At 63.6% G+C, this 26,416-nt stretch overlaps 1 protein-coding gene across 3 annotated transcripts; it reads right to left on the bottom strand.

The window, feature by feature from the left end:
• Positions 1–689: 689 nt before the first annotated feature.
• Positions 690–25,895, bottom strand: SRF (serum response factor). Of its 3 annotated transcripts, XM_074989276.1 has the most exons (8): positions 25,232–25,895; positions 21,931–22,197; positions 14,504–14,765; positions 14,023–14,202; positions 9,659–9,778; positions 3,585–3,776; positions 2,660–2,736; positions 690–2,162 (listed from the first exon to the last, which is right to left on the bottom strand). In XM_074989276.1, exons 1-8 carry the CDS (start codon positions 25,736–25,738, stop codon positions 2,067–2,069), a joined length of 1,701 nt encoding a protein of 566 aa, XP_074845377.1. In that variant the 5' UTR covers positions 25,739–25,895; the 3' UTR covers positions 690–2,066. The 3 variants fall into 3 exon arrangements, with proteins under 3 accessions (XP_074845377.1, XP_074845378.1, XP_074845379.1); XM_074989277.1 differs by lacking the exon at positions 2,660–2,736; XM_074989278.1 differs by lacking the exon at positions 14,023–14,202.
• Between the last annotated feature and the right edge of the window lie 521 nt (positions 25,896–26,416).

Raw genomic sequence — 26,416 nt, 5'->3', positions numbered from 1 at the left:
CAGTTTCACAGCGCCAGCCCCACGAAAAGCAGGGAAAGACCAGACGAGAGCTCCAGCCCCTCTCCTTGCCCTGACTCCAGGTTAGCAAAATGCGGGGGGAAAAGATCACTGCCAGTCAAAGCAGCTCTGTTCCACGGAGAGGCCATGCAACTCCCCCCTCCCCACCTGGCAGCCCCACAGGAGCTCCCTGGTCTGGCTTGGCAGAGCTCCAGGAAGCACCCCTGCGTTTCTGACACCAGACAGGGCCCTCAAGGCCATGGGTGCGTTGTGCCTGCCTCCCCATCACCCCACTGCACAGCAGGCCTGGGCTGCCACCAGGAGGAAGCAGAGAACGGACTCCCTGCTCTACCCGCTCCTAGCAGGAGCCAGCCTGGCAGCCCCTCCCTGCTCTCTGGGGGCCAGAGGCTCCCCTGGTGCCCACCACACAGGCCTACCCAGCAGCAGCGTGGCCAGACCAGAAGAGAAATGCTGGTGCAAAGGACACGAGAACAGCCCAGCTGGCCCAGTTCAATTCCTAGCCCCTGTGGGCACTGGGGCGGCGGGGGGGGCAGCAGCTTAAACGCTAATGCTGGAGGAACCATGTCCAAAGTTACAATACAAATTAAAAAGCAAGGCCCCTTCCTGTCCCCGCCCCCCGTAGTACAAACCCCATGAAAACTGTACAGGAGCCGGACTTTAATTCCTTTGAGAATTACATAAATACTGAGTTTAACACTTAGAAAAATAAAGTCTTTTTTTTTTTTTCAAGGCTTCTTGTCTTTAATTTAAAAAAGTTACAGTAGCTGCTTCCTTCCCTAGGGAATCAGCAGCCCCCTCTCTCCAAGGGCCACCCACTGCAGCCTCCGGTCTCCTCTCCCCGCAGGGCCGGGCGCTCCTTCCGAGCGCCTCTGCCTCCTGCTGGGGTGGCGCCTACCCAGGTCAGCGCAGCCTCTCCCAGGCGCCCCCTCGCCTGCTGGGCCCCCCAGCTTTTCCCTGTTGGGGATCCGTTGCTTTCTCCGTTTGACGCTGAAGCGGTGCTTTGGAAAGCGTTACCCGTGGCAGGAGCTGTGCCCTGCCTGCAGCCTGCACCCCCTGCAGGAGGGACACGGCCCGCTGGGTAGGAGAGCAATCCTGCCACCACCTCCACTGCACAAGAGCTCACAGTGGCCCTGGCTCACCCAGCAGAGCAGACGTGCTCAGGGCGCTGTGCTATGGGCAGCTGGCTGAAGCCCAGAGGCCACAAGAGCAACTGCCGTGGCCAGGTGGGACACAAGACGTTTACGATGGGAAACGCCAGCCCTGGCTTGCTCCTGGCTCAGCTCCCAGCTGACCCCATGCAGTGCCGCTCTGGCCCCACTCCTCATGCGGCATGCGGGGCGGCCTCGCCACCCCCTGGGGCGCCCACCAGGCCAAGCAGGCACCCCCTGAGGTGGGCTGGAGCGCTTCTCCCAAGGGCTCACTTCCCTGGGCCCTCGCTCTGCTGGGGGCTTCCTGCCACCCAACCCGCGCCACCTTTGCTGCCACCGGGGCAGGAGCTGGGCCTGGCCCACCCAGCCTGCCGGCAGGGGAGCAACCAGGAAAGCAGGGGGAGCAGGCTCAGCCTGGGACCCCCCCGGCGCGGTGTGCCAGCTGCCGGATGGAGCCTGTGCTGGGATGTGCAGCGTCACCTGAACCACCCTGCCCCTACCTGGAGTGAGGCCTCCTCCCCCATCCTGCCGCTGGGCCCATGGCCCGCTCGGTGCTAATCTGCCGGGCAAACAGCACCTGGAGATGCAGAGCAAGGAGCCGGGTGTCCCGCCCGCTGTTTATTGGCACGGCAGGGTGAGCCAACCCTGGCGGGCCGTGCTCTGTGGCTGGCGTGAGAGAAGCCCAGGAAACAGCGTCCGAACACAGCCCGGCCCGGCTCCGTCCCACCCCGTGCCCCGTGCGTGCGTGTGTGAAGGAAATGTGACAAGGCAACAATAAATAAGTGACGCAGTCCATCCAAGAGGGGCTCGCTGCTGCCCGAGGCGCCGGCGAGACGCGCCACAGCCCACGGGCCAGGGACAGCAGCCGGCCGGCAGCAGCTGCCGCAGCTCCAGGGCCTCTCAGTCACTCTTGGTGCTGTGCGATGCATCCAAGTTCACCACCTGCAGCTCCGTCAAGTTGCTGCTGCTGCTGGACTGCTGGCCGATGACAGCCATCTGGAGAGAGAAGAGGGAGAGCGCCCAGGAGCACTGCGCCCTGCGGCAGCCAGGGCTCTAGGACACAGCCAGCCTGCCGCCTCCACTGCTGCACGGGCCCTGGGAGCCGGGCCAGCCCCCCAGATTGCAGAGCCCTGCATCGGGCCCAAGGGTGCACTGTTAACAAGAGAGCAAAAGCAGCAGGGGCAAGGGAGCTGCTCTAACAAGCAAGCTGCCTCCTGTCCCCACCACGGCCCATGCTGCCACCGTCTACCCAGCAGGCTGGGGGTGCTGCGAAGCAGAGGGCGAGCGCAATCAGAGCCCCACCCGCTCCAGGCTCAGCCCATCGGCGCGCTCCTCTCACACCCACCCTCCCTCCAGCAGGGCAGGCATCCCGGTCCCAGGGCCACGGCTCATCACACCCCTGCAGGGAGGCAGCCCACCCCCACTTCCAGCTGAGGGGACCAGGCGCCGAGGGGCTTTGAGAGAGGCTGGACGTGGGCGAAGTCCCCCCCTACCTGGTGAAACTGGACGGCCGAGACCGGAATCTGAACGGTACCCGACGGGGCCGTCAGGAACACCTGGGGGACTGCACCTGCCGCACAGACAGTCCCTGTTTAGATCGCCTACCCTGGTGCAGCATCGCCCCCCACACCAGAGCAAAGGGCCACACGGCTGAGGCTCACCGCTGCCCTCCCTCCCCCAGGCAGCACAGAGGAGTCAGAGGGTCCATACCACGGCTCTTCCCTGCCTGCTGCTCACATCCCATGTGCACCCAGTAGATTGCCCCCCTACCCCGTACGCACCCCCTTCTCCTCCCTATCCCTGCCCAGGTGCAGGTCTGGTACCAGGGGTCAGTTCTGACAACAGCTCTCAGGGCTGAGGGTCAGCCAAGGTTTGCCACTGTTCCACCCACCTGGCTGCTTCCGCGGAGGCAAAGGTGGAGGTAAAAAAAATCCTCACCCAGCTGCCCCCCTCCAAGGCCGAGGCCTCGGGTGGCTCACGGCATGTCCCGCCCCACCGCTGGGTGAGCCCTCGGCTGTCAGCAGGCCACGGAAACGGGCTACGCATCCCGAGGGCAGCCTGCCTCAGCGTGGGCCGGAGCGCGGATGGCCATGTTTAAAGGGCCCTACGTGGCCTCTCTCGGCAGGGCTCCGTTTGGGTGGGAACCACGCAAGGAAGCAGCGCACTTGCAGTCGTGTGTCTCTGGAGAACGCGCCCTGTGGCCCAGCTCTGCCAAGCCACGCACAGCCGGACAACGCCCACCCGGCGAACAGGCCAGTGCGAGGGCCCAGGCGCTCAGCGCTACGTCTTTCCAGCCCTGTGTGTCAGCTCATTTTAACCCGCCACAAGCCCAGCCCCTAGAAAGCTCTCCAGAGCCCATGGCAGGGTGCAGGGTCGGAGAGGGGACCCACGCACAGGAGAGCCCAGCAGCCCTCTTACCCTGATCCTGCACCTGCCCGTGGGAGACCTGCATTGCCGAGGGCGCCTGGGAGAAGGCGTTGAGGACAGCCAGCCCCCCGTCCGCCAGGCCAGAGGTGGGTGCGTACATCACTGCATGGGGGCTGGGATACATCATGTGGCCTCCCACTGTGGTTGGTACGGATGAAGTCATGATGGTTGCCGGCAGCGTCACTGGCAGAAAGAGAGAGCAAGCACTGGTCAGGGAAGCAGGGGGCCCCAAGAAAGCCCGACTTGCAGCCGCCTGGACTGCCCCCCCAAAGCCCTCCAGAAGGCTGAGCACTGAACCTCTGCTCCTGCAGCAGTGGGGCAGGTTGGCTGCGCGGGGCAGCAGGGCACTGCCAGGCTGGGATTTCTTTCCTTCGCTCGGAGCTTCTGGGTTTGGGGACCCTGGGGTCCAAAGCCAGGAGGGCCCACTGGGATCACTGGGTCTGACCCCTGGGAGCAGAGCCAGAGACCTGCCCCCAGAGCTTGTGGAAATCCAGCCAATCGATGGAGAGCCCCGCCTGAGCTCGGTGAGCTGTTCCAGAGATTTACTCCTCCCGTTAAAAAGACTCCGGCTTCCAGCCCGGCTCAGGCGGTGCCAGGCTCTGCTAAGCCAGAGCCCTTGATTCAGAACCTGCGCCATGGAGGTGTTTATCAACTGATCAAGCCCCCCTCAGCCTTCCCTCTGCCGAGCCAAGCAGGATGACCTCTCTGAGCCTGTAACTCCAAGCAGGGCCAGCCGTACCCTAGCTCTTCTCTGACACCCCTTTCTCCTGCCGCCCACAATATCAACATCCTCTTCCAACTGCGGGCCTCAGACCTGGGCGCAGAATCCCAGCAGCCGCACCAGCGCCAAGCACACGGGGAAATGACCTCTCCGCTCCTGCGAGACTCCCCTGCTCGCACAGCCCAGCAGCTTGGGAGCTCCTCTGGTCACAGCCTCAAACCCAGGTCAGAGTCCGGCTGCCCAGGACAGAGGCCCCCATGCCTGCACTTGGCTCCCAGGGGCCAACATTCACAATCAGCCGCCTCCAAACACAGATTGCTCGCTTGCACTCAAGCTGCCAAGTGCTCCCAAGGCCTGAGCAGGGCCCTTCCTCTGCATTATTTACCGCCGCCCAACTCTGTCACACGGCTGGACTTTTATATTGGGTCTGGAAGCCATTTTAATGCCCAGCATGACAGTGGGCCCCAAATATTGTGCTCGGGGCACCACGTGACATGTCAAACAAAAGCCGATGATGCCCTGAACCTACATGTACGACTTGCGTGTCTGTATCATGTGTGTACATAGAGTTATAGACCTTTAGCTGCGGCTCTGTGAGAATGTTTCAGTGCTGAGGTTCAAAATGGGTGGTGGGGCTCCCCCCCCTCACCACAACAGACTGAGCAAAGGCCCAGACAGCCAACACCGCTTTTGTGAGGGGGGGAGGAGTTTCCCCACTGGGACTGCAATGAATGGGAACTCAGCAATGACCCACTGGGGTCAGGTGGTGGGCCAAGGCCTACAGAGGAGGAGGGAATTTTCCCTCTGCATATGAAAAGCTGTAAGATGGGCCCTGGCAGGTACATTCCTTGTTCTTCAGTCCTCATGAGTTATGCCTGTCTGGACGGGGGGCCCATTTATCGAAAGCATGCCTACAAAGGCTTCCAAGAATTAGTAAATAACTTCGTTGGCCTGCATCAACAGCTGCAATTGATGTATGTAGAATCATAGAATACTAGGACTGGAAAGGACCTCAAGAGGTCATTGAGTCCAGCCCCCTGCCCTCCCAGCAGGACCACGTACTGTCTACACCATCCCTGACAGACATTTATCTAACCTGTTCTTATATCTCCAGAGAGGGAGATTCCACAACCTCCCCAGGCAATTTATTGTTTGTCCACCCTAACAGTTAGGAACTTTTTCCTAATGTCCAACCTAAACCTCCCTTGCTGCAGTTTAACCCCTTTGCTTCTTGTTCTACCCTCAGAGGCCAAGAAGAACAAGGTCTCTCTCTCCTCATGACACCCTTTTAAATATCTGAAAACCGCTATCATGTCCCCCCTCAATCTTCTTTTTTTCCAAACTAAACAAGCCCAATTCTTTCAGCCTTTCTTCATAGGTCACGTTCTCTAGACCTTTGATCATCCTTGTTGCTCTTTTCTGGACCCTTTCCAATTTCTCCACATCCTTCTTGAAATGCAGTACTCAGAACCGGACACAATACTCCAACCGAGGCCTAACCCGTGCAGAGTAGAGCGGGAGAATGATTTCTCATGTCTTGTTCACAACACACCTGTTAATGCATCCCAGAATCATGTTTGGTTCTTTTGCAATAGCATCACACTGTTGATTCATATTTAGACTGTGGTCCACTATAACCCTTAGATCTTTCTGCCATACTAGAGTATTGTGTTCACAATTCTTCTCTAAGCCTGTTCTTTCTTTTTGCTTGTTAATAAATCTTTAGCTATTAGAGCTAAGACATTGGTAAATGTGTTGTTTTGGGTAAGATCCAAGAATATATGGACGAATCTGTGTGGTGTTGGGTGAAACAGGCTTAAGAGCTTCTCACCTGAAGTTGGGGGTTGCTGGTCTGGGCTGGTATAGCAGCTGAGAAGCCTGTGGGTTTGCCTGTGTGGCTTCCAGGTGGCCAGTGGGGCTGGCAGAGGTGCGGTGTGGGGGCTGGTTGATGTGCCTTAGTAAGGAGGATATCCCAGCCTGGGGCTGCAAGTGGCCTGGATTTTTAGCACAGTTACCCTGGATTGATTTCTCTAGCTGTGCTCAGAAACCCCATCCTATTACACTGCCACCTACAGCCATGATGATTTTATGTTTTCTCCCAGGTCCCTGATAAGGATGTTCAACAGCACAGGGCCAAGGCCCAAGGGACCCCCAGGAAACACATCTCCTGGACAATCCCCTGTTCAGTTATTTCTGAGACCTATTGGACAGTCAGTTTGCAATCCAGCCGTGTTCCTGTGGCACCAAGCCTGATTAGGTTACTTCAGCACCAGCACCTTTGTCAACCAAACCTGAAACCTCATCCACACTCTTCATTGCCCACAGGGCTTGGCTGTAATTATTAAGAAATGATAAAGGGGGGTAATGTGGAATCCTCCTGCCTCAGCTGCTGTGTTGTCGTACTCGGGACCGCAGTCAGGCTGACGGGCCCATGAGTAACAGGGTTGTCCCATTTAGCCTTTTTAAAAACTGGCACTTCATTAGCTTCCTTCCCATCTTCTGGAACCTTCCTAGGTTCAAAGAGTGGTCGGAAAGCAACGTTAATGCTCCCGGGGAGCTGATTAGCCAGCTCTTTTAAAACTCTTGAATGCAAGTTATTTGACCCTGCTTGTTTTAAAAATGTCAAACTTCACTTGCTTCTGTTTAATATCCTGCAGCAATGTGAGTCAATGGAGGTAATATTAGCACCATCATCATCCAAACAGATTAGGGGCTCTTTATTCCCTCACTACAAAAGATATTTATTTATTGAACACATCTAGCTCTTCTGAGTAGCTTCTCGAGAATGATTCTTTCCAGCTAATAAATGGACCAATGCCATCGTCAGGTTTCCTTTTGTCCCTAACATTAAAAACTCTGCCCCTGAGCAACGTGCATGAGGGGGCAGGAGGCTTGGGCAGAAGGGTTAGGGCTGGAGGCACCCCCCTGTTAGCCCACACACACACACAGCCATCAGAGCTGCCTGTGCGTGGTGATTTAAAGGCCCCAGGGTTCAGCCACCGCTGCAGAAGTGGAGTTAGCCAGGAGCCCTGGGCCCAAGGACAATTGTCCTCTTCTCCCTCTGTGACATGACCAGATTTTTAAACAAAATGTGAAAGCCATTTCTGTCCCCCTTGGATATTATGGCACCGACACTGCGCAGGGTGGGCCGAGGGGGGTGTCTAATGAAAGCTGGCACTGCCCTGAGACTGCCTGTAGCACCTGTACACTTGTGCCAGGTTCGTTTGCGGTGTTCTTGACATGGCTCGAGAGCTGCATTAGGCACGTGTTAGAACTAAGGGTACACAGAGGGAGGCAGGGTCTCCTGGCTGCCAGGATGGTGGGCAAAGGCTCAGACATCAAATACACATCTCAGAAATTTGAGACTCATCTTTGGGATGCAGCCAAGGGGTTACCCTGGTCAGGTGCGCCTGCAGTGCCTATGAAAGGAGATTTCCCACCCCACCCCCGCCCCCCCACCTGGCAAGCTACAGGACAGCCCTGGCAGTCCCCACCTTGGGTCCCCAGACTCCATGAACGAAGCGTGTGTGAACTGGGTCCTGCCCCTCACGGGGTGTGTTCTCAGAGACTTTCAAGAAATCAGCATATCACATCGCTGGCTGCATCAAACAGCTGTAACTGAGGTGTGTAAAGAACCACTTGAACTGTTCTTCTCTCTCGCCCTGTTCCCTCTTTGTTAATAAACCTTTAGATTCTAAAGGACTGGCCCAGAAGCTGCTTTGGGTAAGACCCAAGTGAATACTGACCTGGGGATGTGGCTGGTCCCTTCAGGGCCTGGAAGAATCTGTGTGGATCTGGTGCCAGAGGTGTTAATCTCATCTGAGTAGTAGGGGGGTTGCTGTTTTGGGCATTAGGAGCAGCTGGGAAGTCTCTGGGTTTGCTTGTGTGGCTTCTGGCTGGTCAGCAGGGCTGGCAGAGGTACCTCTGTGCCTGGCCTGATTTGCCTTCTTGAGAAGGCAATCCCAGCCTGGGCTCTGAGTGGCCTGGTTTTAAGCAGTCTACCCAGCATTGGTTCCCACAGCTGTGCCCAGAAACCGCTGAACTAATACACCCTTCCCCTCAGTGGGCGTGTTCACAGCTGCCTTCACACCCATCTAGGGCAGGGTAGCGCAGATTTTGAAGTAGTCTGGCCCTCTTTCCTGACTGGGGGGTTGTGACTGAGTGTCTAGTAATGGGCTCTTCAATGCTTCCCAATTATGCACATTTTTCAGACAAAAATTCTTCCTTCAGGCTGATCTGAATCCCAAGTGTTTGCAGCTTTGGGGAACTGGCTCTGGTACAGAACCCAGGAGGTCACAGCTCTCACAGGTCTGCTGTGTGTTCTGCTTGCGCTTTAGAGGCACAAGTAATGGTGATCACATGACCTTAAGTCACCTTCCATTTTCACTGCTGTGATCAGCACCTCGTTATATGCCAGGCCAAAGAATAATGCAGAACTCCTTCCCCTGGACTCCAACGCTTCTTGAGTTCGGCATCTGTCATCAGTTCGGCTTAAAAATTCCCGGGAGTTTTCCTGCTGACACCACGCGCTCTCCAGCTGCACTGTTAACACTGCGCTCTGGCACCTTCACACAGGCTCGCCCCGCCTGCGTTGCAGACAGGTGCATAGCAAGAAGATGCTCGCCCTGTTCCCCAGCTGTGATGTGACGGACGGTGGCTGATACAAACTCAGACCCCAGCTTGGGCTCCCTCTGGTAGCAAGTGCACTGAGCCATAAGGAGGCCAGGTCGTTCTCTTCAGAACACGCCTACAAAGCTGCCGGCATTATCCGAACTGCTCCCCTGTGGGCACACGGCCCTGGCTGTATCTCCAGGACCCTGCCCTTCTGGGTGGAGGCGTTTCACTGCTTCTCTCACCAAGAGCAGAGGCTAATCCCAAACAGACTGCGTGCGGGGATCTCTCCACGAGGCCGAGGGACTGATTTCAGGGCGATGGCGCGCAGCATGTACTGCTCTGGGCCCTGCTGGCAAGGCTGGGCTCATGGCACGGTCGGAGTAGCAGGGAGCAGCCAGTGCAGCAGGGGAAGCTGGCCCCTGGTTTGCAATGGTCTGGCTGGGGCTGTTCTTTGGGACCCAGAAGGGCTCTTCGGCTAGGGTTGCAAGATCTGCTGAGCAAACCTGCGGGAGGGGGACCCAGGGAAATGGCAGGGCATTGAGTGGGCTGGAGGGAGATGGGCATGGGAGAAAGCGCCCCACCCTGGGCAGCTGCCTTTTCCCTGAAACTGACTCCCACCCCCCTGACCAGGGCTCCCCAGCCCTGCCTGCCTGAGGTATGGGCCCCACAGGTCTGAGGACGCAGGCAGCGCAGCCGGGTGAGAGCAGCCAGGCCTCGCAGAGCAGGTTACCTGTGCCGCTGGAGGAAGTCTGGGCGAGGTCGGAGCTGCTGTCACTGGATGGAGACGTCTGTGGCGGGGCCTGGTGCACCTGGATGGCCTGCACGGGAACCTGCTGCGTCACGGTGCCACCTGGCAGGGGAGAGGAGAAGGAGCCCTTCATCATGCGCTCACTCAGACGCCGCCCCCCCCGACAGCAGCGCATGGACCTGCCAGCCACAAGTCGCACAGCCCCGCACCAGCAGCCAGGCCAGGGTGATGGGAGCAGGGCGTTCAGCCCCGACTCCAAGGGCTGGGGCACGCCTGCATCCTCCCGCTCCCCACCTGGGCTCAGCAGCCCTGGAGACAGGGCAGCGACCCCCCCAGGTAGCACTCTCTGGAGCCCACCCTGCTGCAAACAGGACATGGGCAGGGCTGGCAAGCGCCTGCCCCAGGCTATCGTCTGCCCCTCCCGCCCTGCCCAGAGCGCAGAGCCGTAGCCGAGACCCACACCCTGAACAGCCAGCCGGCTCCAGGCTGCCTGTACTACAGGGAAGCTTGCTGTGGCTGCAAAGGACACAGCAGCCAAGTGACTCTCCACGTAGCTTCTCTCTCCCCAGCGCTGAAGACACGGCACACGGCCCCCAGGCTAACCTGCTGGGCCAGGAAGCACACCCCTGCTCCAAGGGACAGCACGGAGCTGGGGTGGGTTTTGGGGCCAGCTCAGAGCAACCCAGGGTCCTGCCTGTGACCCCAGCCAGGATCAGCTGCTCCGGAGCAGGGCAAAACCCCCAGAGCTGTCAGCTCTGGACATCTCCCAGGTTGCGACTGGCTCCTGCCCAGACAGACGCACGCCTCCCTTCCAGCCAGCCCCGGCAGCGGCAGCATCGCGCACACAGCCTCCTTCCCACTGCCGAGCACCCTGGGCTCAGCCCTCACGTCCTCATCGCTGGACACGTGGCCCCACCCCGCCCTGACCAAGGCTTTCCCACGATGCACTGCCGAGGCGGGAGAGTCGGATGCTGCACCACTCCTGTTCCTTTAACAGGGGTTAACTCAGCCCCAGGGCTGTTTAAAAAGCAGGTGGCTGAGCACAGAATCAGAATCACAGGGCTGGAAGGGACCTCAGGAGGTCGTCTAGTCCAGTCCTCTGCTTCAAGCAGGATCAACCCCCACTAAGTCATCCCAGCCAGGACCTTGTCAAGCCAAGACTTTAAAACCTCAGGGGATGGAGAATCCACCACCTCTCTAGGCAACACATTCTAATGCTTCACCACCCGCCTGGGGAAGTAGTTTTTCCTAATATCCAACTTGCATCTCTCCCTCTTCAACTTCAGCCCATTACTCCTCGTTCTGCCATCTGACACCACTGAGAACAGTTTCTCACCCTCCTCTCTAGCGCTCCCCTTCAGGAAGCTGAAGGCTGCTATTAAATCACCTCTACGTCTTCTCTTCTGTAAACTAAACAAGCCCAAATCCCTCAGCCTCTCCTCTTAGATCCTGTGCGCCAGCTCAATCATTTTTGTAGCCCTCTGCTGAACCTGCTCCAGCAAATCCACATCCTTTTTATATTGGGGGGCCCAAAGCTGGACACAATATTCCAGATGTGGCCTCTCCAGTGCTGAATAGAGGGGAATAACTACTTGTCTAGATCTGCTCGAAATGCTCCTCCTGATGCACCCTACTATGCCGTTAGCCTTCCTGGCTACAAGGGCACACGGTTTACTCATATCCAGCCTTTCACCCACCGTAACCCCTAGGTCCCTTTCCATCGTACTGCTGCTGAGCCAGTCTGTCCCCAGCCTATAACAATGCCTGGGATTCTTCTGCCCCAGGTGCAGGACTCTACACTTCTCCTTACCGAACCGCATCAGATTTCTTTTGGCCCAGTCCTCCACTTTGGTCACTCTGAATTCTCTATCCTCTAATGCATCTACTTCTTCCCCTAGTTTTGTGTCATCCACAAGCTTGCTGAGGGTGCAACCCAGTCCCTCATCCAGGTCTTTAATAAACATGTTGAACACCACCAGCCCCAGAACCGAGCCTTGCAGCACTCCACTTGAAAACAACCGCCGTCCAGATATTGAACAACTGACCACCACCTGCTGGGCCTGACCATCAAGCCAGCTTCCTATCCAAGCACAGCGGGGATCAGCCACAGGATTAGGCCTTTCCTTCCCAGGCAAAGCCCTGGCCTCTGACACCAGAGCCGCCAGCAGAGGAAGGGAGGACTCAGGGATCCCGGGTTTGGCACCAGGCTCGGGAGGGATGTGTGTTCTCAGGGGCACAGATCCCTCCTCTGCTCCCTGCCCAGCCTGCCCGTTGCTAGAGCAGGTCCCCTTCCACTCCCCTGCTCTAGAGCCCCATCCGCAACACCTGCACTGCGCCAACGCACTGCAATTGCTTCCCCTTCCCGCTCCAGACCACCCGAGCGCACAGGGTAGACGCAGCCCTGGGAGAGCCATCCCAGGGACGGACCAGCGCAATCGAAGCGGGCAGCGCGCAAGGGGATTTTGGCTGCAGACAAAGCCCTCCAGAGCACATGCAGATGGGAGTTTTCAGAGAACTGCACCTCCACGACATCTGGAAGAACTGTTAGAGCAGCCCCAGCGCCATGTGCCCCATGTGCCCCTCCCTGGCCCCACCTCCCAGTTTCCAAGTGGGCCGTTACTGGATTCTTACAATCCTGTAACCACCGCATTAAACTGGCACCAAATCTTGTGCCAGGTGGGCCAAGGGAGGTGTCTGACGAAAGCTGACGATACGCGCACGGCACAGCCACCCCAGGAGCGTAAACAGGCTCCGTGTCGGTGCAGTTATGGATACCGGCTCTACACCTGTATGAGACACATCCTGGAGCTAACAACCGCAGCGGGACGCGTGGTCTCCTCCCAGCCAGGATGATGGACTAAACCAAGGACTCAGATGTCAAACACACATCTCAGGAACTGGGGGTTTGTCATCTGGGATGTAGCCAACGGCAGAGTGCCCAGCAGGCCACCTGGGCAGGTGTTCCACCACTGCCAGCAAGAAGAAGAAAGGGGCTTTTCCCTCCACAGGGCAAAATCTGTAAGTATGACCCTGGTAGCAACCACCTCTGCTCTTCAGCCCTCATGAACTAAGCCCGTGTGGGCTGGGGGCCTGTCCCCCAGAAGGATGCATTTTCAGAAACTCAAGAAAGCAGCACACGCCTGCAAGCTGCATCCATTGCTGTGACTGATGTATGTAACGTACCACTTAGCAATTTCTCTCTCACCCTAGTTTTCTCTCCATACTATTAAGCCTTCAGATATTAGGTTGTAAAGGACTGAACCAGTGCGCTGCTTTGGGTCACATCCAAGTACCTACTGACCTGGGAATGTGGCTGGTCGCTGTGTGGGCTGCGAGAATCTGTGTAGGTTCGGTGAAATGGGTTTTCGTAACCTCTCACTTGCACAGGACGGGTACTGGTTTGGGCATTGCTGCTTTGGCTTGTGCAGCTTCTAGCTGGCCAGAGGCACTTCTGGGGCAGCTGTGGTTCGTCCTACTGGGAAGGGGACCCCAGCCTGGGCTGTAAGCGGTCCAGTTTCAAGAAATTTGCCCATGGCACATTCTCTCAGTTGGGCCCACAACCCCTCAGAATCACACACAGAGGCACAGGACCACCTGAGAGGACAACTGTAAACACACAGCACAAGCCCAGGGGCATGCCCTGGGGATCCCAGCGTCCTGCCCCATAACACATGGGGGCACTGGAGTGTGGCTTTTAGCCAGCCATGCCATCCTCGCTGCTCTGTAACCCTGCACACCGGCTTCACTTCCGACCTGGCCTGTCACTAGCAGAGGGAATTCAGGGGAACGCACCCCCAGCATCCAACTGGGCACCTTACTAGCCAATCGCCTCTCGTGACACCCCTCTGGTGGAGCAGCTCTTACTGTCCTGCTGCTTCTCTCCCAGGTCGAGTCACCCCTCCACAGCCTACAGCTCCCCGGGCTGGGCTGGAGTCCCCCTGGTACCCTCCTTCTCCCACACCCACTTCCAGAGACACCGGGGCCCTCAAAAGCCTCCGCTCTCTCCACAGCCACGTGCAGCCGGCAGAGCTTGCTGCTCTGCGCGCCTCCCCCTGCCACGCTCCGCTCTGCCCAGCCCTTCCATCTGCCACAGAGACCTGCCCCCGAGGCACCGGGCTGGGGCGGACGTCCCCCTCCAGCCACAAGGCAGCCTGCACCCAGCCCTCTGACCAGAGAGGCTTTCGAGACCACCATGAGCCCTGCTGGACAGGACTGCAGCACCCCTGCAGCACACAGCAGGCCTGGCTAGGCTACCAACACTGCGCTCTGAATGCCTGGTGCTCAGCCTCCTCTGTGCGGGCGCCGCCCCCCGCCCCCCAGTGAGCCGAGGGGAAGCGAGCGCTGACCTGTCAGAGACACAATCTGCCCTCCAGCTGCGGCGGGGAAACGGAAGACTGTCGGCTGGGCCTGCTGCAGCTGTCCGGCTGTGCCCGCCGCCGCCTGGCCCTGCTGGCCAGAGACGGCCAGCGAGTGCGGCTGTAACTGAGTGAGAGGAATGGTGGGTGTCCCTGGAGGGAGCGGAGCACCTGCCGAAAGGAGGGGGAAAAAAAGGCTTCAGCGAGACCCCCTCCAGCCGCACAGCTTGTGCTGAGCTTCCTCCTGGGGCAGCCCTGGGCACAGCCGCACGGCTCAGCCTGGGTCCCTGCCATCCTCCCCACCAGCCCTGGGGGCAGCGCGAGCCCATCCCCACCCACCCCTGGGGCACGGCCTAGCAGCAGGGGGCTCACCGGTGCCTGGGGTTTTGAGCACAGCCCTGTTGGCGCTGGTAACGGCATTAGGGCTGACGCTGCCTGGCAGCCTGGCGCCAGACACCCAGCGGGCACTGACCTGGCATGAGGGTGAAGCCGGTGGGGATCTGCATGAGGCCTCCGGAGGCCACGGCGCTGCTGCCCGTGGTTTTGAGCACGGTCCCGTTGGCGCTGGTCACGGCGTTAGGGCTGGCGCTGGCGGAGACAGGCGCTAGGTAGTTGGTGATGGGGAAGGAGGGACCGCTGCTGACCTGCATGGACGTGGAGGTGGTGGGCACTGTCTGGATGGTCGAGGTTGTCCCCGGCAGGTTGGTGACTGTGAACGCAGGCTTCAGCGAGTCCTGCGGGAGAGGAACTGGTGAGCGAGAGCTGAGCCAGGCCTCAGGCCCCATCCGCGACCCACCTCCAGCCAGCCCTGGCCTCTGCCACACCCCAAACCAAGCCGGGCCTCAGGCCCCATCCGCGACCCACCTCCAGCCAGCCCTGGCCTCTGCCACACCCCAAACCAAGCCGGGCCTCAGGCCCCATCCGCAACCCACCTCCAGCCAGCCCTGGCCTCTGCCACACCACAAACCAAGCCGGGCCTCAGGCCCCATCCGCGACCCACCTCCAGCCAGCCCTGGCCTCTGCCACACCACAAACTAAGCTGAGCCCATCAACAACCCACCCCCAGCCAGCCCAGCCCAGCCCAGCCGCCAGGCCTCACTTTTGCTGCCCTGCTCTCTGTGGGGTGTGGGGAGAGACGCCTTGTCCCCAGGGTCACATCTGGGGAGCATTTACAGCCCCGGCACTTCTCCCTAGCCCCACCAGCCTCAGCACCCTCAGCCCGGCCCTCTCCAGCCCTGCCAACTAGAGCCAGGGCCCTCTGCCGCCCCGGAGCTGCACTGGGTGAGGGGTCCAGGCTGGGCTGCGGAACCGAAACAGCCCGACGCATCCCGCTGGAAACCAGCCGACGACGGCAGCCAGCAGCGAGCTAGAGCCCCCCAGCATGGAGGCAAAGGCCAAGAGCGTCAACTCTGGCTTTGCTGGAGACCGGAGCTGGGCAGCCGGGCTGCGAACAGGACAGAAGGGGCAGCGCACAAGCAGACCCTGGTCTGCAGCACGGCTGAGGCAGCCAGTGGCCCTCCAAACGCTGCTGGGGGAGGGCCTCAGCCTGCAATTCCTGAAACCGGCTGAGCAAAAGTCCACCGAACGCCGACACGTTTCCCCCCCGCGACAGGCGTGACACACTGCGGCATGTCCCCAGGGCCCCTGAGCACACTCCACCCCCAGGCACACCCAGCTGTGGCACACGCCCAGGGCACACTCCACCCCTGCACACTCACGGGCCCCCGGCACTCCGCCAGGGCACGCACAAGGGTCTCCCCCACACGCAGGGCTTGTCCATGGCTGAGCAGCTGGCAGCCAATCAGCACACGGGCCAGGCTCTGTCGCCAGCCAAACCCCACTCCAAGGGGGCACCGACGGTCCTGGTGGAGCCCCAGATGCCCGCGAGCAGCCAGCACGAGGGACGGGCAGGGGGACAGCCTCCTGCCCAGCCCAGAAGCAAGGCAAAGCACTCGCTGCTGCACAGGAGCCCGGCCTGGCTGCTCACCAAGGACGGGGAGGGGATCAGCCGGATGTGACAGGGAAACGCCCACACCGGGCAGAGACAGGCCCTGTCGGTCTGTCCGCCCGCCCACCCGCCCGGCAGAGGGCTCCAGGGCTCTCCGCTGGCCGCAGAGCGAGCACGCCCACAGGGTGGGAGGAGCAGGGCCGCACACCATCACCCCCCAGCCCCAGGGCTGCGGTGCCGGCAGGAGCGCTGCGGGGCGAGTGCAGGCCCACAGCTCCCACGTGCTGCAGCCGGCCTGTCCGGCTGCCAACAGGCAGGAATTCACCGCCGGCCTGACGGCTAAAAAAGGGAAGGCAGCCCATGTTGGGCTGGCCCAGCCAATCCGGAGCCGTGGCCCCGTCTCCCCGGGGAGGGGAGGGCTGGGTGGCCGATCCCCACACGCCCGGCTCTGAAATTCCCTGCCGTCCGAATTAGAACGACATGTGATAACGGAGCGGAGCCAGGCAAATTAACTTTCCATTAGCTCAGTCCCGGCTCCTGCTGCCCCACCAGGGCCGGGGGCGGCCGCAGCCAAGGACCCGCCGCGGGGAGGGCAAGAGAGGGTGACCCCAGCCAGCTCCAGAGCTGGGACTGCCCAAGGTGCTGCCAAGGGCTCAGCAGCACTTCCGTCGTGGCCGGCCAGGCGGGCGCAGACAGCAGAGCACCTTGGGTACGGTGCCCACGGGTGCTCTCTGGCGCAAACACCCCCACCTCCCTGCAAGGCTCACCAGCTCCCTGGGGGATTTCTCCTCCATCCACCCCACTGCGCCGCCTCACCAGGGAAGGGCAGGGCAGCCACGGGGTCCCCACTTTGCTGTGTGGCCCGGATGCTGGGGCGCAGGGGTAAGGGACAGACCGCAGGAGCACACAGCCAGAGCACGCATGCTTAAGGCAACCTGTGAGCTACCAAACACAGAGCAGCCCACCAGAGACCCTTCCCCACAGGGCGCAGTTCCAATAGCCAGAAGGACCAGCAGGTCAGCCCCAGAGACTGGCCCCCAATTACCCTCCAGATGGGGCGCCCGGGCCCGGCCTGCCAGTGGGACGGGCCCAGAGGGACAGAGCCCGGAGCTCCGAGCACACGGTAACTCGGCACAAACCCTTCCAGGGCACAGGGCTTCTGGTGCGAGGCCCCGGCTGCGCCTCGGTGCCACCAGCAGCACCCAAGGCAGGGGAGTTTCCCCACAGGCCCGTCCGAGGGCTGCAAGTGGGCTCAGCTGAGCATAGGCGTAAGGGTTCCCCGCCATCGGCCAGCTGCCTCCAGTCCCGGCAGCCCTGCTTACGCCGCAGAGCTGCCAGGCTCCCGTACACACAGGCCCGGAGCTGCCAGGCCCCGACCCCCTGCCCGGCACACGGAGGAGGGCGACGCGCTCGCTGGGTACTCGACACCTCACGCAGCCGGGGGCAGGGACTCGCCTCCAGGGTCCGGCCAGCCCTGGTGTCCCTCCTCCAGCTCCTGCCTGCGCTGTGAGCTGAGCGCTCAGGCGGCCGCCGCCGGCAGCCTGTCCCTGGGTGGTGCACACCCCCACGCACCTCAGTGAGCAGAAAATTTACTCCACCCCCCAGCTGGAAAGCGCTAGCAGCACCCAACTCCTGGCCCCGCGGGGGTGACTGGGGCCAAGGCAGCCTTCCCGAAGGCCAGCCCTGAAGGGACCGGGCCTTGCCAGCCAAGCCCCAGGCAGCAGCTGCCAGCCCCACTGGAAGGGGGAACCCAGGAGCAGACAACACGTCCTCTCAAAGCAAGGCTGGGGCCAGGAGCAGCCTTGGGAGAGCCCCACCCCTTTCCCTCTACAGCCAGCAGGCAGGGGGTGGCCCCAGCTCCTGCAGCCCGTGGGGTTGGCAGGCAGCCGGCCAGGCAGCCGGACTGCCTGGAGCTGAGGGAAAGGGAAGCGGTGGGCCTAGGCTGGCAGCCCCCACATCCTTCTGCACGGAGCAGGGGGGTGCCTGAGCCCCAGGACAGGGCCAGGGCCAGGGCCGGGACCAGACCAGGACCAGCCCTAAGCCCTGGGCACCGCCGGGCTGCAGCCACATTCCAGCCCCTCACCCGCTGCAGCTGTTCCCTTTGTCAGGGCCAGGCCCAGCACTCCCACAGGGACTCAGCTGCAGCAGTGGAGGTGGTTTGCCAGCCGGGGCCATCACAGCAGAGCCCAACCATTTCCGGCCATTGCAGGCCTCGAGGCGCAGGCTCCCCTGGTTCCCTGCTCCGGGCCTGGAGCATGTGCTAGAGGCTGCTGGAGCCCGGGCACAGGGCCAGGCTGGCCAGCGTGAGGAGGCGGTGGCTCCCTCTAGCTGTGGGCTCCCGGGTTGGCCAGCGTGGCAGGGCCCTTGCAGCTGATTGCGGGGCCATTGTCCCCCTTGGGGGCAACGGAGGCCCCAGCCCAGCCTTCGTGGGCACAGCAGACAGACAGCCCCAGCCACTGGCCCAGGCCTCCCCTCTTCTCTGCCCCCACCCCACGCTGCTCCTCCGGGGAGCTGGCAGGGAGCCCAGAGCAATGGCAGGGCAAAGGAGAGCCCCAGCTAGCAGGGGAATTAACAGGGCCCTGGGGACAGAGCTGACCCCTCTCCTCCCTCGCCCCCTCCTTCCCCCATGGGGCAGGGCTGGCTGCCCTACTGAGCCAGTGGGGCCAGAGGCCCAGAACCGCTCCGGGGTAGCAGTGGCCGGGCCAGGCCAGGCCTGAGAGGGAGGGAGGCAAGTCTGGCCCTCCCCGGCAGACCCAGCCGGGATGTGCACCACCCAGCAGCCCAGGGCACAGTGCTCAGCGGGACAGAGTAGCGAGTGCCTGAGCCAGTCCCAGCACTCGCCAGCCGGCTCCGGGGCCCCCAGCAACTGCTCCCCGCTCCTGGCAGGCCACAGCAGGAGCCTGCTGCAGCCCCCCACCCTCCCTGGCAACACGGCAGTTACCTGTCCCCTGGGCTGGGTGCAAATAAAATGCATTCTGCACATGGGTGGGAAGAATTAAAGGAATTGCTGCTGCCCGGCCCAGTCCCAGACCCCTCCCAGGAAGGGGGCTGCAAACCCCCCCCCCCCGCCCAGGCTGCTGGTCCCACAGCTCACCCCCGCCCCCCACCCAGCCACAGCTCCTCCTCACAGCCCTCCTGCTGGCCCTCCCGCAAGCACGGAGAGTCGCCTGCTCATCCCCTCCGCACCAGGCAGCCCTGGGCCTCTCCGAACACCGCCCTGTGCGGCCGGCGCTGGCAGCTCCCCGCTGGGCTCAGAAAGGGGCTGAGACAGAGCGCCACTCCCTGGAAGGCCAGCGCCAGGGAGAGCTCAGCCTGCCCTGCCACCTGCGCTCTGCCTGGGCCAGAGGAGAAAGGCCTGCAGCCTCCAACTGACGCCCTCAGCTCTCCCACACGCTTGCTGCCGGATGCTGCCCAGAGCCCCAGGCAGGAAAGGTGGATGTCAGTGGCTGAGCGCGCAGGATGTGGCAGAGAACTGGCCAAAAAGGCCCCCACGTTGCACCTCTGCTATACCAGGGCCAAGCGGGTGACCCAGGCAGCTATCGGCGGGTCAGCCTGCCATTGGCGCAAGCTGCAGGGAACCCGCGGGAGCAGCACAAGGCTGGCGAGCGGAGCCACGCAGAGAGCAGCCAGGGGCCCTTTCCAGGGAGATGGCGAGAGCAAGCGATGAAGACGACGGCAAGAACCCCCACCTCCTCAGACTCCGTAGCACACGCTCGCCAGGAGCCAGGCCACTGCCCAGACGGCCGCAGCCCACCGACACCTCAGCAAACAGCTACCGGGGACCTAATAGCAGGCACCCCAGGGGCTCCACTCCCAGCTCAGCACTTCAAGGCCTTCAAGCAGGGTCCAGCAGCAAGCCCCGCATCTGCAAGCAAGATGGCCGAATGCAGGGGACTCTGCTGACATGGCGCGTAAGGCTGGCTCAACCTGGCCAGGAACAAAGCCCAGGGGCCCACCCCCCAGACATGGCCTTTCCTCTGGAAGCGAGTGACCCTCCCAAGGTGGCTGACAACTGATCACCAGCTGCACGCCCACCCCCAGGGCCAGGGTGTTACAGGAAGAAGGGCAACGGATCTCGGTTTCCCCAGCAAAAGCCAAAGGGTGACCACCGCACACGGCCCCACAGAGTACAAAGCAGTGGGTGAACAGGAGCGGGCTTTGCAGCCGGGCACCGAGAGGAGAGAGTCTGGGTTATCCTGGAGCGACGGAGCCGACTCAGGGGAAGAGACTTCTGCTAGCAGGGACCCCACCACCAGAGCACGACCCAGGCGCTGGCAGCTGACACGAGACAGGCTCAGGGTGGGAACCAGATGCCAACGTTTACCAGCGAGAGTCACTGAGCCCGGGCCAGGCCTGGCTGCCTGGGCCGAGACTGGCTCCGGCGCCCATGCCTCCTGGGCCAGGGGCCGAGGCGCCGGCCGGGCGTCCAGCCCATACGTTACAGGTGCTCAGGGGAGAGGGGCCCAAGGATTGCTGGGGGAGCTCTGCCGTGCCCGCGCCTGCACCAACTGCCCTCTGCTTTCCTGGGGCTGGGCACCAGCGGACTGTCGTTACCCCTCTGGCGGCAGCCCCTGGGGCACCGCAGGCCCCAGGCCCACTCGGCCAGAGCGCAGCAGGCAGGGAAGGGGGCAGTGGGGTGTCTCCCCGGCACTCAGCTGCACGGCTGGGAGCACTGGGCACCGGGACGCCCATCCCAGCTGGGTCCTGGGGCCGTGCAGGGCATCGTCCCACGCGCCAGGCAGGGGCCGAGACAAGCGGGACTCCCACGTGGCAGCGCTGCCAGTGCTGGCGCATCCCAGCAACTTCCTCCCCTGTGCCTGCCAGCCAGCCCCGCAAGGGCCCAGGCCTCCCCCCACTGCCTCCCCGGCCTGCAGCTGTCACAGACAAGGGCGCGTGCCCCAGAGCCCAGGAACACCCCCCGGGGAGGCAGTTGCAGCCCAGCAGCTGGAAACAGGGCAGTGGCGGCTCAGGACCGCCCCAGGCCACACCAGCAGCGGACGCCCAGCAAGCCCCGTGTGTTGTCCTGAGGCCCAGTCTGACAGAGGGGGCAGGAGAGCCCCAGTGCCCCAAAGCAGCATGTAGCAGGGACTCCCTGCACACCACCCGCTGGGCTCAGCCACACCCATGGAGAGGCGCACAGCTCCCCACCCCAGGCACTGCCCATCTGCCGCTCCGCCTGGGCCCCTGCCCGCCCCTCCCTGGCAGGTGAGCCTTGGCATAGGGAGAAACTGTTTGGCTGGACTCCGGTGCACCGGCAGAAGGGCCACACAGCCAAGACTCCCCCCCACCCATACCGAGCGCGCAGGGGTGAGAGCAGTAATCTCCCTGCAACAGGGCCAGGCAGCCCATCCCCCAGCTCCCCGCGGGCCCTCGCTGGAGGCCTATCTCCCAGCCCACAGCCACCCTGTCCCCAGATGGCTCAGCTCCCCCATCCCCCGCCGCTGCACACCCCCACGCCCGGCGCAGGCTTCCCAGCAGGGGGGCAGCTAGGAGCAGACCACCCTCCCAGGGAGGGAGCAGCAGCCCCACGTGTCCTGGGCGCTTTGCCAGCAGCAGGGCCAGCGACAGCCCAGCCAGCCAAATGTTTCCGCCACCCACCCCCACCCCCACCCCCCGGGTCCTCCCTGCCCCCTTCGAGGCCAGCCCCAAAGCCGGAGACAGCTGCAGCGTATAAGGAATGTGAGGGGCCCTGGCAGGGCTCCGCCGAGGCGAAGCCAGCCTTATATGGCCACGGAGGCAGAATCAAATTTTTATCAATGAGAGAGAGAGCAGCACGAGATAACAGGGCTGGAAGGAGGGAGCAGCTGCAGGGGTGGGGACACCTGTCACCCTCTCCCCCACTGGCTGGGCTGCCCCACCCCCCTCACCAGCCAGCACCTGCCCACCTGGGCTGCACCTCCCAGACTGTCCCCACTGCCCTCTGCAGCCCGGCGCCGAGGCGGGGGAGCTACCTTGGTCTCCCCGCTGCTGTCCGACTCCGACACCTGGTAGGTGAGGTCGGTCTCCTCGAAGCCGGTGGCGCTCATGCGCTGGTCGGTGGTGGGGTCAGAGCGGGGAGGCGAGTCTGGGGAGTTCAGGCAGGTCTGGATCAGCGCCTTGCCAGTCTCGCTGGTGATCATGGGCTGCAGCTTCCGCGTGGCGAAGGTGTACACGTGGCCCGTCTCGCTGGCCACCAGCAGCAGCACCTGCGTGCCCGTCAGCGTGGAGAGCTCGTAGGCCTGCGGAGAGCAGAGCACTGTCAGGCTGGCAGCGCCCACCACCCATTCGCCTCCCCCAGCCACAGAGCCCCCATCCCAGCCCTCTGCCCCAGGGCTCCCACCAAGCCCACGGAGCCAGGCAGCTGGGGGAGCACGGACACGTCCTCTCCTCTGTGCCCACTCCTGCCCCGGGGGCTGGCTCCCCACCTGGCACCCGCAGGACGGGGTCCCCAGCAGGGCCCCGGCTGAATGCTGCCGGAGCTCCCAAGTCCTCGGCCTGGTGCCCTGCCGGCAGCACCGAGACACCTTCCCTCCTCGCTGCCCTGCACACAGGCAAAGCCCTGCACCCCAATGCCCGTGGCCGTGGAAGTCAGCCAGCAGGACACAGCCACAGTCACAGGCGACTTCGCCCCGGAAGGGCTGGGAGCCCAGAGACTGTCCCGCCGACCCAGCCCAGCACCCTGGGAGCCCAGACGCAGATGACCCCGGACTGCGAGTGCACACAGGCAGGGGCTGTCCCGCCGACCCAGCCCAGCACATCCCAGCCCGAGCCCCAGGGCCCCCGGCTTGCAGAGGGGAGCAGCTTCCCAGAGCCAGCATCCCCTGCAGCAGCAGCTCCAACCACAACCTGGTAGCAGCACTGGCCAGGCCAGGCCCAGGAGCAGCCACGGATCGTGGGAGCAAGCACTGGCCTGGCCAGGCCCAGCAGCAGCCACGGATCCCACAACCCGGAGGCAGCGCTGGCCCAGCTTTTGCAGCAGGTTTAGTCTGACAGGGGCCATCCCCTGCGTGGCTGTTGCCGACAGGGCAGCGGCCACACCAGCCTGCAGGGGCAGCCCGCAGGCGCTGCCCAGCGCACAGCATAACACAGGGCAGTGCCAGCTGGAGCAGCCGGGGCTCCACAAGAGTCCAGTGGGGACAAAGCCATGGTCAGCAGCACTTGGAGCGGCGCACGTCAGCTGCCAGCTCTGCTTCCCCGGCCAACTCCCCCTTCCCCACCAGCCGAGGGCAGCGGCCGCAGCTGATGTCTGCACAGCCAGGCAGGAGAAGGGGGCGCTGCCCAGGGGTCCACAGGAGCAAGGAGCAGGTCCCAGAGTGGTCCCAGCAAGAGCATCGCATGCATCCAGGCTGCAGTGTGGCGGTGGCGGGCGTGCCAAGGGCCCAGCCCCTGGTCTCCCAGCAAGGCACCGTCCTGCCCTCCAGGGCACCGTGCTGCGGCTCCGGGCACTTCCGCCTTGTTACAGACCCAGCGCAGGTTCCCAGAGAGCCGCCGGAGCCCTGATACGGCCTGGCAGCTCCCCCAGGCCGCGCTGCCCCGGCAGCTCCCCCCTCTGCCCCTGTGGGATCAAATCGGAGCCAGCCAGCAGTGCCCGGCACATGGCGCTCCTCCGGACAGCCCTGCCAAAGGCTGGCCGAGGCCAGGAGGGGGCAGAAGGTTTAACTATCAGTGCTGCCAACACAGGCACAGCCAGAGAGACCCAGTGCCTTTTCCAGCCGGGGTAAGCCAAGGGCAACTCCTCTGCCCCAGTCATCGCTTCGCGGCTTTTACCACGCTCCCTAGTTCGCTGCCTTCCCAGGGTACCAAATCACTCTCCAGGCAGGAGCCCTCCCGGCCCTAGCCCAGCCTCACCACCTGTCTCTAACCCGCTGTACCACGCTGGTGAGAGGCGGTGGCACAGCCGTCCACACAGCCCACCTGGGCTGCGCCTCCCTCCACATAACGGCCATGTTTTCCAGCCTTCCTCGCTCACCTGGCTCTCCAGCCCCAGCACCGGAGGGCTCTGAGCTCTCTGGGGACAGCAGATCCCAGGAGCACACAGGCACGGCACCAGCCTGCCCCTTGAATGGCCGCTACTTGGCACTTGCCAGTGCTGGAGTCCTTCGGGTGGCCTCCTCCCAGCCTCGCTCCTCAGGTGCTGGCTAGCCCAGGTACCCATCTCCTGCGCAGGTGTGTGTCTCCCCGCAGGGCTCAGGTTCGCAGGGCTGACCCAGGGCCGGGCTCCAGGTAGCTGCACTCAGGCGCTACCTCCCACCGGTTGGGTAACCCCACTCACCCTGAAGCGGCTACCCCGACTGGCTAACAAGTGCCTCAGGAGTGCCCATGAGACGGGATGCCAGACAGCCTTGCACAGAGCGAGCCCCATGCCCATTCAGATGGGCAGCTCCTAAAGCCCCTCGAACCCACAGAGCAGCACCCCGCACTACGTCCCTGTCCCTGCACCGCAGCTCCTCTGCAAGCTCAGGAGTCCCTCCACACAGCAGTGCCAGGAAAGCTGAGCAGCCAGCGCTGCGGGACGAGGGCCAAGAGCCCCTGGGAAAGCCCAGGTCTCTTACCTCTCTGCACACCCCGTCTTCCCGGCACCCCGGAGTGCCCGGTGCCCACGCTGCCCGGCCTGTGCCCTTGGCTAGAGCTCAGGAGGTCGGAGACCAGGCGTCCCCCGCCAGCCCATCGGTGACAGCAGGAAGGGGGAGAGCAGCTCTGCAGCTCCAGGAAGCACAGCTGGACCGAGCCCTCGGTTCTGGGCGTCAGGAGCAGGGGCGCATCCGGGGCGTTTGGGAACCAGCAAGCGGAGGGCCGCCCGGGTGAGAGGGGCCGCCCGCCCGCGCAGGCCGCTGGAGACGGGGCTGACTGAGGGCAGCGAAACATAACCCAGCGTGCGAGCTCGGGCGGGGGGCGGGGGCACCGGCCAGGGCCGGCCCGAGCTCCAGCCCGCTGCTCCGAGGGCCGGGCCAGGGGAGCTCCGCGCAGGCAGGACCTCGGCCCCCTCCCGGCAGGGCCGGACAGCCCCCGAGAGGAGCCAGTGCGGGGGTCACTCCGGCCGCCACCCCCCGCTCCGGGCCGGGTGCGCCCCGCCGCCACCGGCCCGGGGCTCAACCACGGCCCCCACCGCCGGGCCCCCCGCAGGCTGCGCGCCCAGGCCCAGGCCCAGGCCGCAGCTGGCAGGGCAGGAAGCGCCGCCGCTCCCTCTGGCGGGCCGGGCCGGGGCCGGGGCCGCTCGGAGCGGGGCAGGCAGGGGGCTCCCGGCCCGGCCCCTTCCGCCCGCCCGGCCGGTACCTTCTTCATGATGCCGGTCTTGCGCTTGCTGAAGGTGGTGTAGCGCCGCAGCTTGTTGTCGATGAATTCCATCTTGATCTTCACCCGGCCGCGCGTCTTCTTGCCGGGCTTGGCCCCGCTCACGCCGCCGCCGCCGCCCCCGCCGAAGCCCCCGGCCGCCGCCGCCGCCGCCGCCTCGGGCCCCACCACCACCCCCAGCTCCACGTCGCCCAGGCTCCGCTTCGCGCCGCGCCGCTCGCCGCCGCCGCCGCCCAGCTCGTCCTCCTCCGCCGAGTCCGAGTCGCCCTCGCTGCCGCTGTACAGGGGCCCGCCCGCCGCCGCCGCCGCCGCGTCCCGCTCGAAGCGCCCGCCCGCCAGCGCCGCGCCGTTGCCGGGGCCGCGGCTGCCGTTAGCGCCGCGGGGAGCCCCGGCGGGCGAGCGGCCCGGGGCGGCGCGGCCCATGGCCATGGCGGAGCCGCGGGCCAAGGCGGCAGCGCCGTTGCCGGCCCCGGCCTGGCTGGGCAACATGGTGCCGCGCAGTGCGAGCCGCGCAGGGACCGCGAGGGCGGGTCAGGCCGGCGCTGCCATGGGCCCGGCCCGGGGCGGCCCCTCCTCCCGGCCCGGCCCCGCTCGGCTCGGCTCGGCTCCGCTCGCTCCCGCTACACGGCGGCCCGCTCCGGCCCGCCGCCCGCGCGCCACTTTCCCCCCATATAAAGCGATACAATGTTGCCTTTTATGGCGAAGCCGCTCCTTATATGGTGCGAGCCGGCGCCTCCCGCCCATTGGCCCCCGCGCTCGCGGGCCCCGCTCGCCATTGGCCGCGGGGGCCCCAGCGGCGCGCCCCATTGGCCGCCGGGGCGGGGCTTGATTTGCATGCATTCCTGGGGAGCTGCGCTCATGCGTGACGTCAGCCGGAGGGGCCGAGGGGAGGGGGGCTCTTAAAGGGACCGAGCCCCAGCCGGAGAGCGGGCCTGGCTCGAGCGGGGCCAGGCCGGGCCCGTGGGGGGCAGCCCCGCAGCAGAGCTCTGCCGGCCTTATTCCTAGTCCCCGTGCTGGGATCGGCCCAGTGCATCGCCCAGCCTGGCCGGAGCAGGCGGGCGGCTGTGGGCCCAGTGCCCCCCCTTGGGAGCCAACCACCCCCCTCGGGATGGCTAGGGGGTTGGGGACCCCTCCTGTCGGGAGCCCCACTCAGCCAGCCACCTGCCC

Source organism: Carettochelys insculpta, chromosome 3 (genome assembly GCF_033958435.1).
Source record: "Carettochelys insculpta isolate YL-2023 chromosome 3, ASM3395843v1, whole genome shotgun sequence".
Taxonomy (NCBI): domain Eukaryota; kingdom Metazoa; phylum Chordata; order Testudines; family Carettochelyidae; genus Carettochelys; species Carettochelys insculpta.
This window is presented reverse-complemented; position numbering and strand designations above follow the sequence as displayed.

What these genes read in the sequence shown, in the direction of transcription:
- SRF (XM_074989276.1), bottom strand. Translation starts at nt 25,738, where the DNA reads ATGTTGCCCAGCCAGGCCGGGGCCGGCAACGGCGCTGCCGCCTTGGCC. An exon ending in AGACCGGCATCATGAAGAAG is followed by an intron (nt 22,198 to 25,231) that starts GTACCGGCCGGG and finishes TGCTCTCCGCAG; the next exon opens with GCCTACGAGCTCTCCACGCT. An exon ending in CGGCTTCACCCTCATGCCAG is followed by an intron (nt 14,203 to 14,503) that starts GTCAGTGCCCGC and finishes TCCTTTCGGCAG; the next exon opens with GTGCTCCGCTCCCTCCAGGG.